This window comes from Betta splendens, chromosome 9, assembly GCF_900634795.4.
Source record: "Betta splendens chromosome 9, fBetSpl5.4, whole genome shotgun sequence".
Classification (NCBI taxonomy): domain Eukaryota; kingdom Metazoa; phylum Chordata; class Actinopteri; order Anabantiformes; family Osphronemidae; genus Betta; species Betta splendens.
In genome coordinates this window covers 21,630,476-21,645,847 of record NC_040889.2, presented here as the reverse complement: position 1 = coordinate 21,645,847, position 15,372 = coordinate 21,630,476, and the positions used below count along the sequence as shown (strand labels likewise).

Below are 15,372 nucleotides of genomic sequence, written 5' to 3'. Positions count from 1 at the left end.
TCAAATAGTAAGAGAAGAGAAAACTGAAGGGGGGGCACATGGTGCAGCTACACGTCATTGATAAAACACTAGAAGAAGTTTACACTGGCTCCTCTCTTTCTTCTAACAATTAGTTCTTTTCATCCATTTTCAAAAGCTTTAGTGCAAATGTCACACATCCCAAAGGTGCACACGAAATGTGAAAACACTGCCCAACATGTGTCATTTCACAGCTCATTTTACGAGGCTGCCACCACAATAAACCCCCGAATGTCACCGTAGCTGCCTGGAATCAAACCATCCTGGTGTTTCCGGCTTCTCTCGCTTCTTTTGATGTATTTTCATCAACCTTTCATCTCATCTCTCCACAACGATGACTTGAAATGACTCATGATACCTTTACTGCATCCCTATAAATATTTACATTACTGGTGTGAGTAGGCACTCGTACCCAGGCTCTGAAGAGATCTTTTTGTTAAATCGTACTCCTCCACTCACCCCCTCAACAGTCCACCAATAAGTATCCTCTGAGGAAGACACAAAAAGAGCAGGAACAGAGCCCAAAATAAGAAGAGCCTGTACTTTCTCGCCGCTGCAGAGAACATCAAAGTGGTCGGCGGTGTTCTGCTTCAATGACCTCTGACCTCTACAGGATCAGGGTGGAATGGAAATCGGACTACTTTTGTTATTGTCTAATATAAGAAAAGTAGTGAATATGCAGCACTGGCGTTTAGTGTTATTGTTAAAACTGTTAGAAAGTTCTGCAGCGAGAAGGTGACGCTGCATTTGCGTGAATTTGGGTCCAGATGGGAAGTTGGACAGGGTGAGGTGACGGGTGGAGGTGACTGCACCGTGCTTTCCTTTCATCCCACCTGGCGGTTCCACCTGTTCCCCTCCAGAACCTCGCTCTCCTTGTCTGACGGAGCTCAGGCTGCTCGCTGCGCTGCATTATTAATCAGCCTGGAATCTGCAGTTCATTCTCGCCATGTCGTTTACTCTCTCACTTCTGGGACTGCGCTCATTTACGTCTGCTTACACATAAAGCCTCTCACCAGTTTTGGGTGTTTCAAGCAGTGATGTTTAATTTATTTGTTTTTCTTAACACTTAGCACTTTAGTTTCAAGTGTTTCTAACTTATTTAGTTGGAAATCTTCCCATGCTTCTATATTAATATGATCATATTATTTATAATCATATATAAAGTTGGCTACCAGTGCATATAATTACTACATATATATGTATATATAGATAACCTTTTGAATTTATTTTATAAAGTGCTGGCTGCAAGACTCCATTTTCCTGTTTTCTACGCGTAACGTTCAGCCTCTGCACTGATTTCTCACATTTAATCACATTTGTAGTTGATCACGTTACAGGCACATCCGCTGTGATTTCCTGATGTGTCCAGTTAAGTCGACTTGAAATGAGAACTGGAGACCAGATACATCAGATGTCCTGAGGGATGCTGAGGGGAGCGCTCTGTGGTCCAGCACCTCAGCCATGTGAATGTGCTGTCTTGTTATAACTCTACTTGGGTTGAATAATTTAGTAGGGGTCCATTTAGTTTAGCTCCTGTGTCAGCCTTTCACAAGGAACCTGCCTGGCATTGGCCTAGTTTGACTCATGACATTAGAGGCTGATTGCTTGATGTGTGTCTAGCTGAAGGATAATGGACAGGGAGATGAAAGATCGAGGGAGAGGCCGATGCTCAGCAGGATTAAAACAAACTGGACTGATGAATAGGTGTTTTGAGGAAGGTGCTTAGCTCTTAAGACCATAGTTACTCTATAGCAACACTTGTCAGTGGGTTATTGTTCTCGCAGAAACAGCGAGTTATTGTGGGAGCCGCTGTCTCTCTGTGGAGGTGCTTGTTCCAGTGGAAGCTCTGAGCTCATCACGTCTCAGCAGGTCAACCACTCATCCTGCACTCAGCACAGCGCACACTGACAAACATTCAGCAGCAGCACGCTCCTTTAAATGCAGCTGCTTCACGCACGGTCTATTGCCTCTTCACTCTTTAAAGGAGAAGAACCATATCTGGTCCTCCAGTAGAGATGGTGCTGGTGCCTGATGAAGCACCACTGGATCACCCTCCACTTCCTTTACCACGAGGCCCTCTTTGACTTGCATTTCCGTCTCTTTCAACCTTTGCCCTCAGTGTCACGCAGGGCTAAATGATGTCTTTCCTTCAGCTTGTATAGGTTGTGTAATGCTTGTATTGGACTTAAAGTGGACGCTGCTAGTTAGTTGTCCACTTGTTGTCCTGTTGTCCCTCTACTCTACAGCGTGAGGTTCCCTCAGTGCTGCCCCGAGGCTCCTAGAGGCTCTGCTGCAAATGGTCTGTTACTCTTATCAGCGCCTCTCTCGCCCTCTCTCTCTCTCTCGCCCTCTCTCACCCTCTCTCTCTCTCTCTCTCTCTCTCTCTCTCGCCCTCTCTCTCTCTCTTTCTCTCTCTATCCCCTCCTTCTCCTCCTCTTCTTTGTCCTCTGTGCCTCGCCCGTCTATCCCTGTCATCACTAGCCGTCTGCCACTTAATCCAATTATTCTTCTAAGCTGACACGCTCTGTAACTCTCCACAAACTCTGCAGATGACGCCCCTGTGCATCACACGAATCACGCGACACCTCCGCAGACGGTTTCCGAGCGGTTTCCGCAAACGTTTCTCATGAGTTTAAGGTCAATCGGTGCTTAGAAAGTTTTACCAAAGGTGAAATGCAGCACTTACACACACGCAGTGTTTTCATTGTATTTGTACCCTTCTGCTTATTTTGTCTATTTTCTATTGTGACCTAACGGAGGCTCTGGCCTCTACTGTCACCCTTTAATTCACTGCACCCTTCAGCTGATTCTGTCTGTTTCTGCATATTGTCCTCCATGTCCCAGCTGTGTGTTCACCAGCTAGTACATTTATCTTAGAGTGTGTGTGTGTGTGTGTGTGTGTGTGTGTGTGTGTGTGTGTGTGTGTGTGTGTGTGTGTGTGTGTGGTTTACTGTACAAATACAGCAAAGTACAGTGCAGTAGATGGCTGTATATACAATAATATTCTTCTCATGTTCTTGGTTGAAGTAGATTTTCTCCATTTTACTCCTTCGATTCAACAGGTCGCGTGCTAAGTGGTCCATCAGTTTAAACCCTGGTTCTGCTGTGTCAAGGTATGACGGCCTGCATCGCTGCATCTTAAAGAACATAACTCAAGTAGCATAAACTGCTGCCTTGAAGCGCATGGCGAATGTGCGGCAGCAGCAATAACAGAGCAATTAATCCTCGCTTTCTGCAATTTCTCCTCGGTGCAAATCTTGAAAAGTCTTTCTGCCGCAAACGGGGCAGCGAGCGTCACAAAAGGAGCTGTGTGCAGTTGTTTTCGGTGCTGACCAGACAAATCAGGAGTAACAGATGGTGTGTGTGTGTGTGTGTGTGTGTGTGTGTGTGTGTGTGTGTGTGTGTGTGTGTGTGTGTGTGTGTGCATCAGGATGGAGTAGAGCTACTGTACATCATGTTGTGTGTCTGATCTGAATCTCCGCTGGGAGTCAGTGCAGACCTGATCTCACACTTGTGCCTTTCTTTGTTTGTGCATAATTCTTTGATGAACTGTTCTTGTTCCCACCTTCGTCACACTTGGCCTCACCGTAGTCTCTCTCTCTTTCTGCGCTAAGACGCTTTCATGTTCACTGCCCATTCCACTGGTGAATTCCGGGTAAGTACTGTAGCCCACATGCAGCGAGCCGGCGTCACCTGCACCCGTGTGGTGAACAGAAGCCCGTCTCAGCTGATCATCTGTGAACCACCAGCACATCCGTGTGGCGCTCACCACTGGATGCGTGACGTTGCGTGTCGTGCCACATGCTTCCACACTCATCCCTCAACCTAACCTGGCCTGTTTCCCACAGGGAGAGGTTTTGTGGTGGGCTGGGGTGGGTCTGGGTGGGCGTTTCCCCTTTTTTTCCTTTCCAGTCTTTACCTAGACTTCCACCTGTGTCTCTAATGTTCCCTGTTCCTCCTTGACGCTGTTTCCTTCACTTTGTTTTCTCTGCTGCTCTGCCTCTTTCCTGTTCTGTCTCTCCACCTTGGTGCTTGTGACTGCCGCCATTAACTGGGCTCTGTCTTTATGTCGTATGTCCTTTTAGGCCCACGCCGTGCATCGATGGCTAATCGATCAGGACAGTAGTGTGAGCTCTGAGATGCCGGATGGCCAAGGAGTATGGCACTATGATGATGAAGTAAATATCTGCAACATGTATATCTGGCTTTTCCTATTTCTGTATCTATATGTACTATGTATATATATGTATTCTGTATTTCTGATCATATATCTGTCATTTAAACCTTGTGTCACCGTTGTTGCTCTGCTGTTGTTGTTGTTGTTTTTATCTTTATCTCTTGTTTTTGTTGCGTGTTGCTTTATGGTATTGTAGTTCTGGTTCTTTTGACTTTCTAGTGTTGCTGTTGTGCTGTGAGCTGGTTCAGTCAGGTGTCATGGAATCGGGCTGGAGCTTTCACTCCCTGTCCTTGCTTGATGTACTAACTCTTTAATTTGGTTGTTTCGTTTTGCATTTTTTCTTTTAGTTCAATGTATTTCTATTATAACGTGAACGTATATCTGTCTATAGCTTAACATCTCTATCACTGTCTGTGATATTTCTGGTATTAATGTCCACAAGCAGCATATTACAAGGCAAGAGTCCACGGGCAAAATATAGCTTTTATAGACCCAGTACAAGTACAAGCACGTCTGTCGTTCCTGCTACACAAAGTACTTCACAACACAGGTTTACAGTAGTGATAAGAGACAACAGACAAATATTTTTCCTGTGGGTTCTGATTTATAAAATATGCTTCTGTCATTTGTAACACCGTGTGTTTGTGTGTAGACTCAAATCAAGGTGTGTATGAAACAGAAACCGCGTGTGCGTGCGTGTGCGTGCGTGTGCGTGCGCGCGTGTGTGTGTGTGCGTGCATTTTGCGGTTTGTGTGCATGCTTTTCCGTCCTTGCATGGCTTCAATCTCTCTGTGGTTTGCTGGTCCGTCTGTGTTGTGTCTGTGCTTCCGTCTGTGTCTGTGGTTCAGCTGTAGATGTTTGTGGGCGTGCTTGTTGTCGCCTGTGCCTTTTGTGGTGTTAGTGATGTGTATTGTGGCTGTTGTGTATTCCTTGTCACGTGCTGTGCCTGTCTTTTGTCTGTTTTTCTCTGTGAAACAGTCTTGGACACGTTTGCCAACGGTCTCATTGCAGCAGTCTCTCAGATGATCTTGAATCCATTCTCACTTGGTGGAGGACAGATCATCTTGGTGCAATAAGGCTCATGGGAACCTTGTCCCAGACGCCTCCTGCCGCTGATGATTTCCCCTCAGATCCTACCTCCCCCTAGCTCTTTCGTCAAATTCCTTAACCCACTCTACCGATCTCCATATTGCTCCCAAACACACTGGAGCATCTCTTGGCTTTGCATTTACTAAATCTGACCTAAGATGCCACAGTAAACTACTTGGAAGTGCAGAGACTTAACAAACCTTGGTGTGAACAGCGTTGCATAAAGGTAACACACTGAAGGCAAATGGAAACGTATGTGAGCTACAGTTGGAGTTTCTCCAGGCCGCTGGGCCGACACAAACAATATGGAGCATTGTCTTTCCTCTTGGATGCTCTTGGATGTGTGTGCATTGAATCTGCATTGGGCAATTGTGTTTTACTTGTGTTAAATACCTTTTACCTTTTGTGTGAATGAGTGAACTTTTATTTATTTCTGTGTTTGTCAGGACCAAACTGTACATATCATCCTGTTTTAACACTCAATCCATTTGGGACTACACTTCCAGTCTGTGATGTACAAACTCCAGGTTTCCTACTGTAACTCTAAAACGTGCAGTGGAACGTGGAGTGTGTTGGTTCCACAGAAACATGATGGATGCCTTTGCTGCAGAACGCAGAGACAGGAAGTGTGGTGCAGTGATAGATTATCCTGAAGAGTCCCGTCCCTCTTACTGTCACTTTGCCAACAGTGGTCTAAACCAAAGCCTCACAACAGGGTGTGTGTTTTCCCAACTAACTCCTCATCTCAACTTCTTCCTTTATTGCTTCCTATAAGACGCGTGCGCTTCAGTAGCGTTTTCCAAGTTAAATTAACAATTCAAATCATAAAGAGTTTCACCAACATAAATGGACTAAGGCCTTGACTTATTTTATTTTTAGTTTATTTACATTCCAGGCGTCTTATACTGAACTCAGGAAACATACAATAGCCAAAATATTCAAATAGACAAATAGAAATAAGAACCTAAATTGTTATTAGTGCACACCAGCTTAGTTTTGGTGTCCTCAGCTGTCAGGACCCTGAAGCAGCTTAGTGATCTAAAGCTTTCCCCAAACCTCACTGGCTCGTTCCCAGAGGGCTGATTTAATTCACACAGAAATCTAAGACTTGATTGCACGCCTCCTGCCCCCTCCTGTAACACAGCATTGTGAGATGTCAGAGGTCTGTGTAAAGGCCCTGTTCCTTTTGCCACCATTATTAGTAACTGGGCCCAGAGAATATCCCTTATCATCCCACAGCTCTAATTACCCCTCAGTGAGTCCTTGGAGACAGATGCTCAGGGAGCCAAGCCCCATTCGTCACAGTGCGGCTGCATGGCAGACTCTACATAAAACAAACTGTCACACTCTGCACTGTCACATGAATTCTCCCCCGTCTCAGTTTCTCGGTTCCAGCTGCTCCCCGGTCCACTGTAGATGCAGACTACATTACACCCCCATTCATACCCAGCCACCAACAGTTGGCTGTAATTTGTTTCGGCTAAGGGGGGCAGAGTTTCATTTACATGTGAAAGGCCGCGGCGTATTCAAATATTGCAACTCCTCCTTTGTCCCAAGGTCACTGATACCAGCTTCACATAATTCAGATTAAAGGTAGAGGGGGGGCTTTACTGCCATTGTGCAAAACTGCAGAAGTCATGTAATAATGTCTCAGTTGGCCAGATACCAAGTTTAGCCCGGACACAGGAGAGCAGGGTTCTTCTCATCCGGCTGAACCATTAGGAGCTGATCATTCCTTGCTTTGTGCAACAGTGAGAAGCCTGACGGGAGCAATCTGGAATACAAAGAGTGAACAGCCCCACATAACTACAACATAAAAAGGGCTATACTGAAAATGCACATCACTCATTCCATACACATGGTTCCCTGTGCTGGGTGTTACTTAGTTTACAATTGATTTTCATTTTTTCCTTTTAAACATTTATGTCTCATGTTCCATCTGACATTTTAAATTTCTAGCAGCTTTTATTTTGCTAGATGAATTTTTAGTAATTTTTTTATTTGCAGTTGCGAAAAAAAAGTCAACGAAAGGAAGAAGCAGACTGAGCAATGTGCATGCATGCATGTGCATGTGCCTCGGGTGAATGCGCAGAGTGCATGAAGGCGGAAGTATACCTCAGAAGAAGTGGAGGTCAGGAAGAGGTAGAAGGACCTTCCTGCATCACCACCTTTAGCTGCAGATGCCTGGAGTACGTGTGAGAAGAGGAAACTCCTGCGTCCACCCTGTACTTCCACCCACCTGTCTGTCTGTGTGTCTGTTGAAGAACAGAGTCAGATGAGATAAACTACACTGTGAACATGGACCTGGACAGATCTTCTCAGTGTGTCACATACAGTTCTTGCCTCTTATCAAGTTAAATGGTAGCTGCAAAGTTAAATGCTAAGGTCCAAAAGCCTATAATATTGGGTTATTATACTTTTTTTATCTGATTAGTTTCAACAATTAGAAAAACAATGTCTTTAGAATGAACTGTGCTTTTACTACAGGTTTTGGAATATCAAACCTCAACAATCCTCCGTACGCTGGTTAACTCAGACAGTCCTGTCTCTTATATATATGAAGATATGAAGTTTTACTGTATATTAGAGTAAGGTAGAATGTTTGATCAATAAGGACAATAAGACCTTTTACCAAAGAACGAGCTCAACCCAAGTCCTCCAGACTTGGGTTGAGTTCGTGAGCTCGTTCGTAGTTTATAGTTTATAGTTTACCAACCTAACTTTGGTGACCAGAGTCTCATAAGGTTGTGACGTGGCCTGGTTGGGCCGGATGAGAGGCTCGCTATGAGTGTACCGCTGCCTGAACCGTTTGCCTGCACATGGAAGGTTGCTGTGACCTGCACATACAGTACGTGTGCGGTGACTGTGAGCGAGAGTGTTCTGCACCTGCATGCACTGCACTGTAGGTGACTGTGTGTGTGCACGCTGATGTAAAGACTGTGTGTGTGTGTGTGTGTGTGTGTGTGTGTGTGTGTGTGTGTGTGTGTGTGTGTGTGTGTGTGTGTGTGTGTGTGTGTGTGTGTGTGTGTTCAATATTTCATCCAGCAGGCAGCTCAGCTCAGCTTTTGGCCCCTGAGGCAGCAGGTATCACCTGTTTATGTGGAAAGCGGTGTGTTAGCAGCTCATTGGTACATTAGGCCGTTCACAAACTCCAGTTTGAAAGGGTTCTTCTCCTCAGCTACTCTGCTGGTGGCATGTACAGCAGGTAACATGATGATGGAAGCTGGGGGTGCAGGGGGCTTGGGGATCAGACTCTGACTGACTGACTGAGCAGATGAAGATGTCTTCATCTTGGCATTTATTACTCATCACAGCTGCCACGATGCTGGGACGTCCTCCCCTCTTTCTTGTGTTCTGTTTACTTCTTTCTTTCTCTCCTTTCATCTTTTCATCTTCTAGCCTGTGTTCTTGCGTCTTCTGTGTTTTATGTTGTAAAATACAGCGACTGGTGCAAAAAATGTCTGGAATCACACTTTCAAGAAGTTAAAAGAAGTGTATCATTAACAGTGATATCCAGTATTAAGTATTTTATATTTCTTAATGTGCTCTGCAGCACAGCTTGAGATTCATACAGCAACAGTAAATTTTATTTTGGCAATGATTGTTTAAGTTTCTCAGGTTTTTACTGGTTAGATGTTGCTTTTGCTCAGGAGAAAAATCATCTGCTACTGTAAATGAAGAAATGTAATGTTGTTGTAGCTCTGGAAGTCCTAAAGTAAGAGAGGCAGATGATGCTATGTAGCATTTAATCAGTAGTATCACTTTTTACGTATAGGAAATGGGCCCATTCATATTCTCGGGCTTGTAGTTAAAGTGTATTTTATCTGCTTTATCCAGAGTTGTGTTGACAGTTGCAGGTAAACTCCTAGTAAAATCATTTAGTTTCAGGACAGTACATTAGGCCTGAAATGAGTCGCTGCAGCTCTATTAACTAGACTGATTGAATTATTGCCCGGAGGCTCAGATGCCGATGCTGACTCAAGTGCAGTTGTGACTGATGGCTGGGTGAGTGCTCCGATGGCCTGAACCTACACGCGAGGCGGACGTACAGAGCTGTGAGGACTGTCCACTCTCCGCTAGCACATCTTCACTCTGTGTTTCCTCATCTCTACATCTCCACTCAGATGATTAATGGCAGCCTGGCCCTGCGCTGACGTATCGCCCGCCACTCTCCCATACTGCTTTCATCTTTTCTGCTGTCCTTCCTCATCCAAGACTGTCTAATTCCCTGTTTTTGTCTTCCACAGGTCACGCACGTTTTTTCTAGCTTCCTTGTGTGTTGCATGCATGAGCGCGTGCACATAAGTGAGGGAGCCAGTGCACGCGCTCTGACGAGAGCCGAGAAATCTACCTGCAGAGCGAGGACGGTTTTAACACTTGGTGCTGTTAATGTCGAGTTAAACCGCTCCCCTGTCAGATCACAGGCCAGGCGGGCTTAATGGAGCCTGTGAGAAGGAGCTAAAGCACAGGATAAGGAATTAAAAGTGTGTGTGTGTGTGTGTGTGTGTGTGTGTGTGTGTGTGTGTGTGTGTGTGTGTGTGTGTGTGTGTGTGTGTGTGTGTGTGTGTGTGTGTGTGTGTGTGTGTGTGTGTGTGTGTGTGTGTGGGAGCCCTGCCAGGGCTGCAGTATTCAGCCCAGCCCTGCTCCCACTCCAACGGAAGCATCTCTATTCTAACACTGTGCAGCGTCAACCTGCCACCAGGAGGCCGGTGTAGTCGGTGCTGCTCCCCTCTCATCCTGTACAGAGGTGATCAGCACCAGGCATGAATCTGTGTGACGTTAGGCTGCGCGTAAGTGTGTGTCAGGGCTGCTGGGATCAGAGTGTGACACATTGATGGAAGACTGCTGACAGGCGATCAGTGTTTATGTTGATTCCCCCCCCCCCCCTTTTCCTGCTCTGCTCTCTGCTCTTTGAGACTTCACGACACGGGTAATAAAGCAGCACAAGCAGCACACGTGGACAGATGCAGCCCTTTATCCTGCCAACGAGACACGCTCCACGCAGGAAGCAGAGGCCGTCCGCTCCCGACCTAAATCAGCCTGTTACAAAACGGTGTGAGTGTGGCCGACACTTTTTAATGGGCTGACGACGCACTGAGCCACACGCTCCTCTAGTCCAGCCACAACCTGCCCAGCGTTTCGACCCCATGTCTCTTATGGAGCCTGATTATGTTTAAGTTCAAAATACTTTTAGTATAAAAAAATGCCTGAAAATCAATCAAGAAAAGGCACAAATGTTATTTTAAGAGTTAAGTTCAGAATCCCATTGTACAGCATCGCTTTGTTTGCTAATACATGTTTATTAATTTACCAAACCTTTCGATTCCTTCTACTTGTGTTCTTACAAACTGTAACCATCTTGAGCTACAGTCACCAGAGGAACCTGATTATCATTCATTTGCCTCTGTTGTGGCTTTAAAAGGTCTCGTCGCTTGACCCAGGTGGGTTCTCGCTCTCTGATGTTACTCTCCGCAGGCCGAGCCTAAGCAGGGTTCATGTCGCAGAGAAAGGGATGCGCTCTCTTTTTGTTCCGGGACCACGGGGTAATTTGTCGCGTCTCCATGGATGTTAGCGTCTGTAGCTCTTAGGCAGCGGCGCTCTCGTCACTGTCCGAGCTCCGCAATTTGGACCGCGGAGACGTCCCACGTGATGTTTTCGCCCAGGTCACGGTCCAGTGGCACTGAGTGGTGGGCAGCCTTCTTTCCACATCGCCCCCTCCTCCCTCGCTCCTATGAGCATTTATCTCTCTGCATGGTTTTGGCAGCGATGTGCTTTTCCCAGCATTTAGCCAGGAGAGGGAGAGAGGAGGGGAGAGGTAGAGAAAAGGAGGCCTTTTCAAGCAGGGAATGATGGACGCTTTATTAAAAGAGGCAGGGCCTTTTGAGAGGCTGGCCCCTTCGTGCAGCCCCCCCCCCCCCTTCCAGTGTGTCTGGCCCATTGTCACGGGGCGGTGGCAGCGACCCCCCCGCCGGGCGCTTTGTCACTGTAAGTCACCTCACAGACTGAAACGGGTCCACGGTGAAAAAAAACAAAAAAAAACACACCCATTCTCCACAGTAACTACGCTATTCTGGTATCGCTCGGGCCACGAGGGAAAAAAATAAAAAGATTGTCTGGCTGTCACTAAACATACAAGAAGCCCAGAGACGTGTGTGACGTAGGGGAGAGGCGAGGGGAGAAAGGAGGGAGAAAGTTGAGGGGAGAGAGTGTGGGAGAGCGCCGAAGCCCGAAAGGTGGAGCGGTGGGATGAGGCGGAGATGGAGCACAGGATAAAGGGCAGTTTGGGCCAGAAAAGGTCAAGCGAGGCAGAACCAGGGAGGTTCGATTAGAGCGGCCGCCTGTTTGTTGTTAGCTGCGTGTGTGAAATGTGCGCGTCCAGATACAGGCAGCATTCCTCCAGAGATAAAACCCCTGGGCCCCCGTCCCCTCAACCCCCACCCTGCTTCAGTCTCTCCACCCACCGTGCTTACTCAAGTGTGTGTGTGTGTGTGTTTACGTTGGGCTGGGGTCTGCGTTGCCCCGTAGCGCAGCACTCGCAGGGGGCAACCGAAAAGACAGCTGTGGGTTCGAGGGACCCAGAAAGCGTTAAGAAAGAGAGCGTGGAGGGCCGACAGGCATGCCAGTCAAGACCTTCACTTGTGGAGTGAGTACCACTGACTTTGCTGTCCTCTCCTCTTCACCTTCCTCCTCCTACTCGCTCGCTCCGCTCTGTTCCTTCCCGCTGTCTCTGTTTTTACCTCTGTGCTGTTCGTGTTGAAGTGGTTTGTTCCTTTTTTTTTTTATTTCTCCCATGTAGCCCACCAGACTCTCTGTGATGTGCCGGTGTTTTCACCGGTGCCTGGGTTTGAAATCTGTCTGTCTGTTTACTTGGATGTCGATGGCTTTGGTGTTTTCGCTCTGTGCCTCATCTTTTTATTCAACACACACCTCTCTCTGTTTGACAAGTGGTCCTCTTGTCCTGTGTTCCTTCATGGCCACAGTTTGGGAGACTTCACTGTGGCTTCACTTTCGCCGCTTCCTCCGCTTTTTTTGTCTTCGTCCTTTAAACCCACGCTGACAAAGCAAATAAGAGACCAGGAGCGGAAACTATCAACATGTCCGTTTGGGTCTTTTGTCATTTGTAAAACGTTCTTCTGATTTTACTGACAGTCTAAAGAAGTGTTGTTGTGTCAAAATGCATAAAGTCACAGCTTAGAGACCCAAACACATGGGAGGGAGGGAGCTTTAATGCTTGGGAGTATCTTTTAGAGTTGTGATGCATGTGCATCTGAGATTAGTGTGTGTTTCTGTGTGGGTGTGTATCATGTTCTGTTTCCTTCCTTAATCTTATTTTGTCGACTTCATTCGTTCCTCTGTTTAAAGTTCAGATTGCCTGATGTCAGCCAGGATTAGCTGTGGTAAGTAAACTGGAGGTCAGTAAACTGATTAGTGGGTCAATTATGGGTCCTCTTTTAGGGCTATAGACTGTTTAATCTACTGAGCCAACAGCCTGGTTGGGCAGATGATGCGGGTGGTCGTGTCGCGTTCGTCTGGAGCAGAAGCAGCAGTTTTGAGGTTTTACTGTAAATGAGTCAGTGTGAAGGAAGTGGTGCCCGTTGGGTTTGTAGCCGATGTGATGAGGACCTGCAGCATATTTAGTTCATTAAGTGTGTTTGTCTTCTGAAAGATTTCTACTTTCTGAAGTATTTTTTTTTTTGTCAATTAGTTGGAAAAAGATGTTTGCAAATGAATCGCTAATTGAAAAGCTACTGGACAACAGGAGGAAGTTGTAAATGGTTAATGTAAATGTGAACAGTCAATAGAGTGTAAAGATTAGCTACACTTAAATAAAAAGTGTTACGACTCATCATCCATGATCCAAGTACTAACTGTTCCTTTTCCTTTCTATCAATTTCAAAATCAGTTCATTTATAAGAACAAACGGTTAAATTATTATATATTTTGTTTTATAGTCAAAAAAATAGTGGCAGGTTAAAACAAACCACTGAAGCAAAGTACAATTTAAAATACCAGTTTTTTTGTACAGGTTAGTTGGGTTGAATTGAAATGATAATTTCTTATATACTGTATATTAATATACTTTCTGTTCCTCCAAGCAGCTGTATTGCGTGTAATTGCTGTAGCGTGTACAGGATGTTTACCATATCTGGATCCTGCCCTCCATAGGTACCAAGCCCTATCTGCACCCTATGGTTTTCACCCCCTTTGTTATCCTCACAAAAGATCACCATAACCATGACAATCTCATCTACAAGTGCAGAGGCTGCAGCAGAGCCAGATATAAAGAGACAATCAATGAGTATGCCAGGGACAAACAGTGGGTCGGGGAGGGGGTGGGGGTGGGGCGCAAGTGTGAGAAAGTAAATAGTAAAAATTGGACGAGACGGGGGATAGAAGCGGGCAGACATATTTACATACAGGACTTCATCGCTCCCTGTGAACGTGACCGACGCTCAGCGGTCCCATGGGCGTCGCGCTCCACACAACCACACGTCTGGAGCCGGAAACGGCCTCCTGCGCTCGGGCTCCTCCAGAAGCTCCTGAGACGGTGGCAGCGATGGAGGCCTAAAAAAACGCAGAAAGAAAATCAATTTGTGGGACGGGTGCAAGTCAGCAGAAAAGCTGGGTGAAGTAGCTGCACAAGCACTCTGCAGGAATTTCCATATCCGTTGTTCAGTGAACCTCTAAAATGTACAGAAACCACCCAGATACTGAGTTTAGCTAAGAATTGCAGGATTGGTCTACATTAATGATGTTGTTCAGAGCTCAGGAGGTGATAAAGCTGAACATACTGTACATCCAGGCCTGATTTCCACACTTCTGCTGAGATGCTGATACTTAACTGTGGTGCATCCTGAATTAATAATGTGTGCAGATTCATGGTATTGTTGTGTGTCTTTGTAGGAGATGGACGGATGGTCTGATCTGAGACACATGGTGGTGCAGTGGCACAGAGCCCGTATGTAATCCTGCAACAGCGGCTCTGCAAAGGCAGAGGGAAGGAACAGTTTGCATGGAGATTTAATAGAAAGGCAAAGCCAGTGTGCACAAGTACTTCAGAGTCATTTCCAAGCCCACTGTGGACACGTAACACGCTGTTCTCAAGTCCAGATTTTGTACAATCTGCAGCCGGTGCGAGTCATGTTCCAACGTGTCTCATGTTTCCAGTCAGAAACAGCACAGACCCGCTGAAACGCTGATTCTTCAGGTCTAGCTGTCCATTGCAGAGGAGTTTCATTAGTGTTGATCTCAGGCATGGCTCAGTATGCGTCCACACACACACACACACACACACACTCACTCACACACACACACACACACACACACACCGCAGTCCACCGACAAGGGGGTGATGTCATTCTGTCTGCTGCAGCACCAGCAGAGAAGGCAAGCGAGGGAGAAATGCAAGAACGAGGGGAAGACGCAGGGAGTTTAGGCATCGTTCTAATGGGTAATTTTAGTCCTTGCTATAAGGAGATGTCCACTGTCTGCATGTATGTTGCTCAACAGTGCACATTGTATTGTGTAATATTTAGCATGGAAGTGCTGAGTAGGTCATTGTCTGTTTCTTTTGCTGCAAACAGTGTGATTAATGTGCCTGTTCACTGCTGCTCAGCCCTGGAGCCTGACGTTTGTCTGCGTTCTATGGGAATAAGCAGAGGGACCCATTCATCTAAATGGTAGCGGAGTCCAGCCGAACCTTACAGTGTGTGTGTGTGTGTGTGTGTGTGTGTGTGTGTGTGTGTGTGTGTGTGTGTGTGTGTGTGTGTGTGTGTGTGTGTGTGTGTGTGTGTGTGTGTGTGTGTGTGTGTACCAAAGGGGTGTGGTCCCCCTGCATCTTTATCTCACCACACCACGCGTTCTCTTGCTGACGCAGTAGCTGCACAGAGGAACGCGTCCGACCCCCTTCTTGTGACGTGCTTCTGGTGGGTTCTGGGGCCCGTCCCCTCATCGGCTTACACCTCTGAGCCCGGGGGTGGGCGCATGTAGAGGAGCCTCAGACAGAAATCAGCTGTATTTACCTCCACTTTTCAAGAAAGACTTTGTTGGGAGTCTTCATGGATAAGTTTGCAAACTTCAGCTACAGA

The 15,372-nt window shown here is 46.4% G+C and overlaps 1 protein-coding gene and 1 long non-coding RNA gene across 22 annotated transcripts in view; both read left to right on the top strand.

Moving 5' to 3' along the window:
* ank1a (ankyrin 1, erythrocytic a) overlaps positions 1–15,372 on the top strand; it is a 58,632-nt gene that overhangs the window by 15,820 nt on the left and 27,440 nt on the right. For 17 of the 21 annotated variants that reach the window (XM_029162177.3, XM_029162174.3, XM_029162181.3 and 14 more), the window contains exon 2: positions 4,104–4,196. The exons of 2 other annotated variants lie outside the window; for them this stretch is intronic. In XM_029162177.3, the coding sequence (XP_029018010.1) occupies positions 4,104–4,196 (93 nt within the window). Of the gene's footprint in view, positions 1–4,103; positions 4,197–11,467; positions 11,928–12,646; positions 12,682–15,372 lie in introns of those variants that run through there. 2 more of the 21 variants (XM_055511659.1, XM_029162183.3) reach the window with 2 other exon arrangements.
* On the top strand, positions 12,688–15,094 carry LOC129604591 (uncharacterized). Its single transcript, XR_008695617.1, has 2 exons — positions 12,688–14,735; positions 14,869–15,094. It is a non-coding gene; the product is annotated as an uncharacterized LOC129604591 (long non-coding RNA).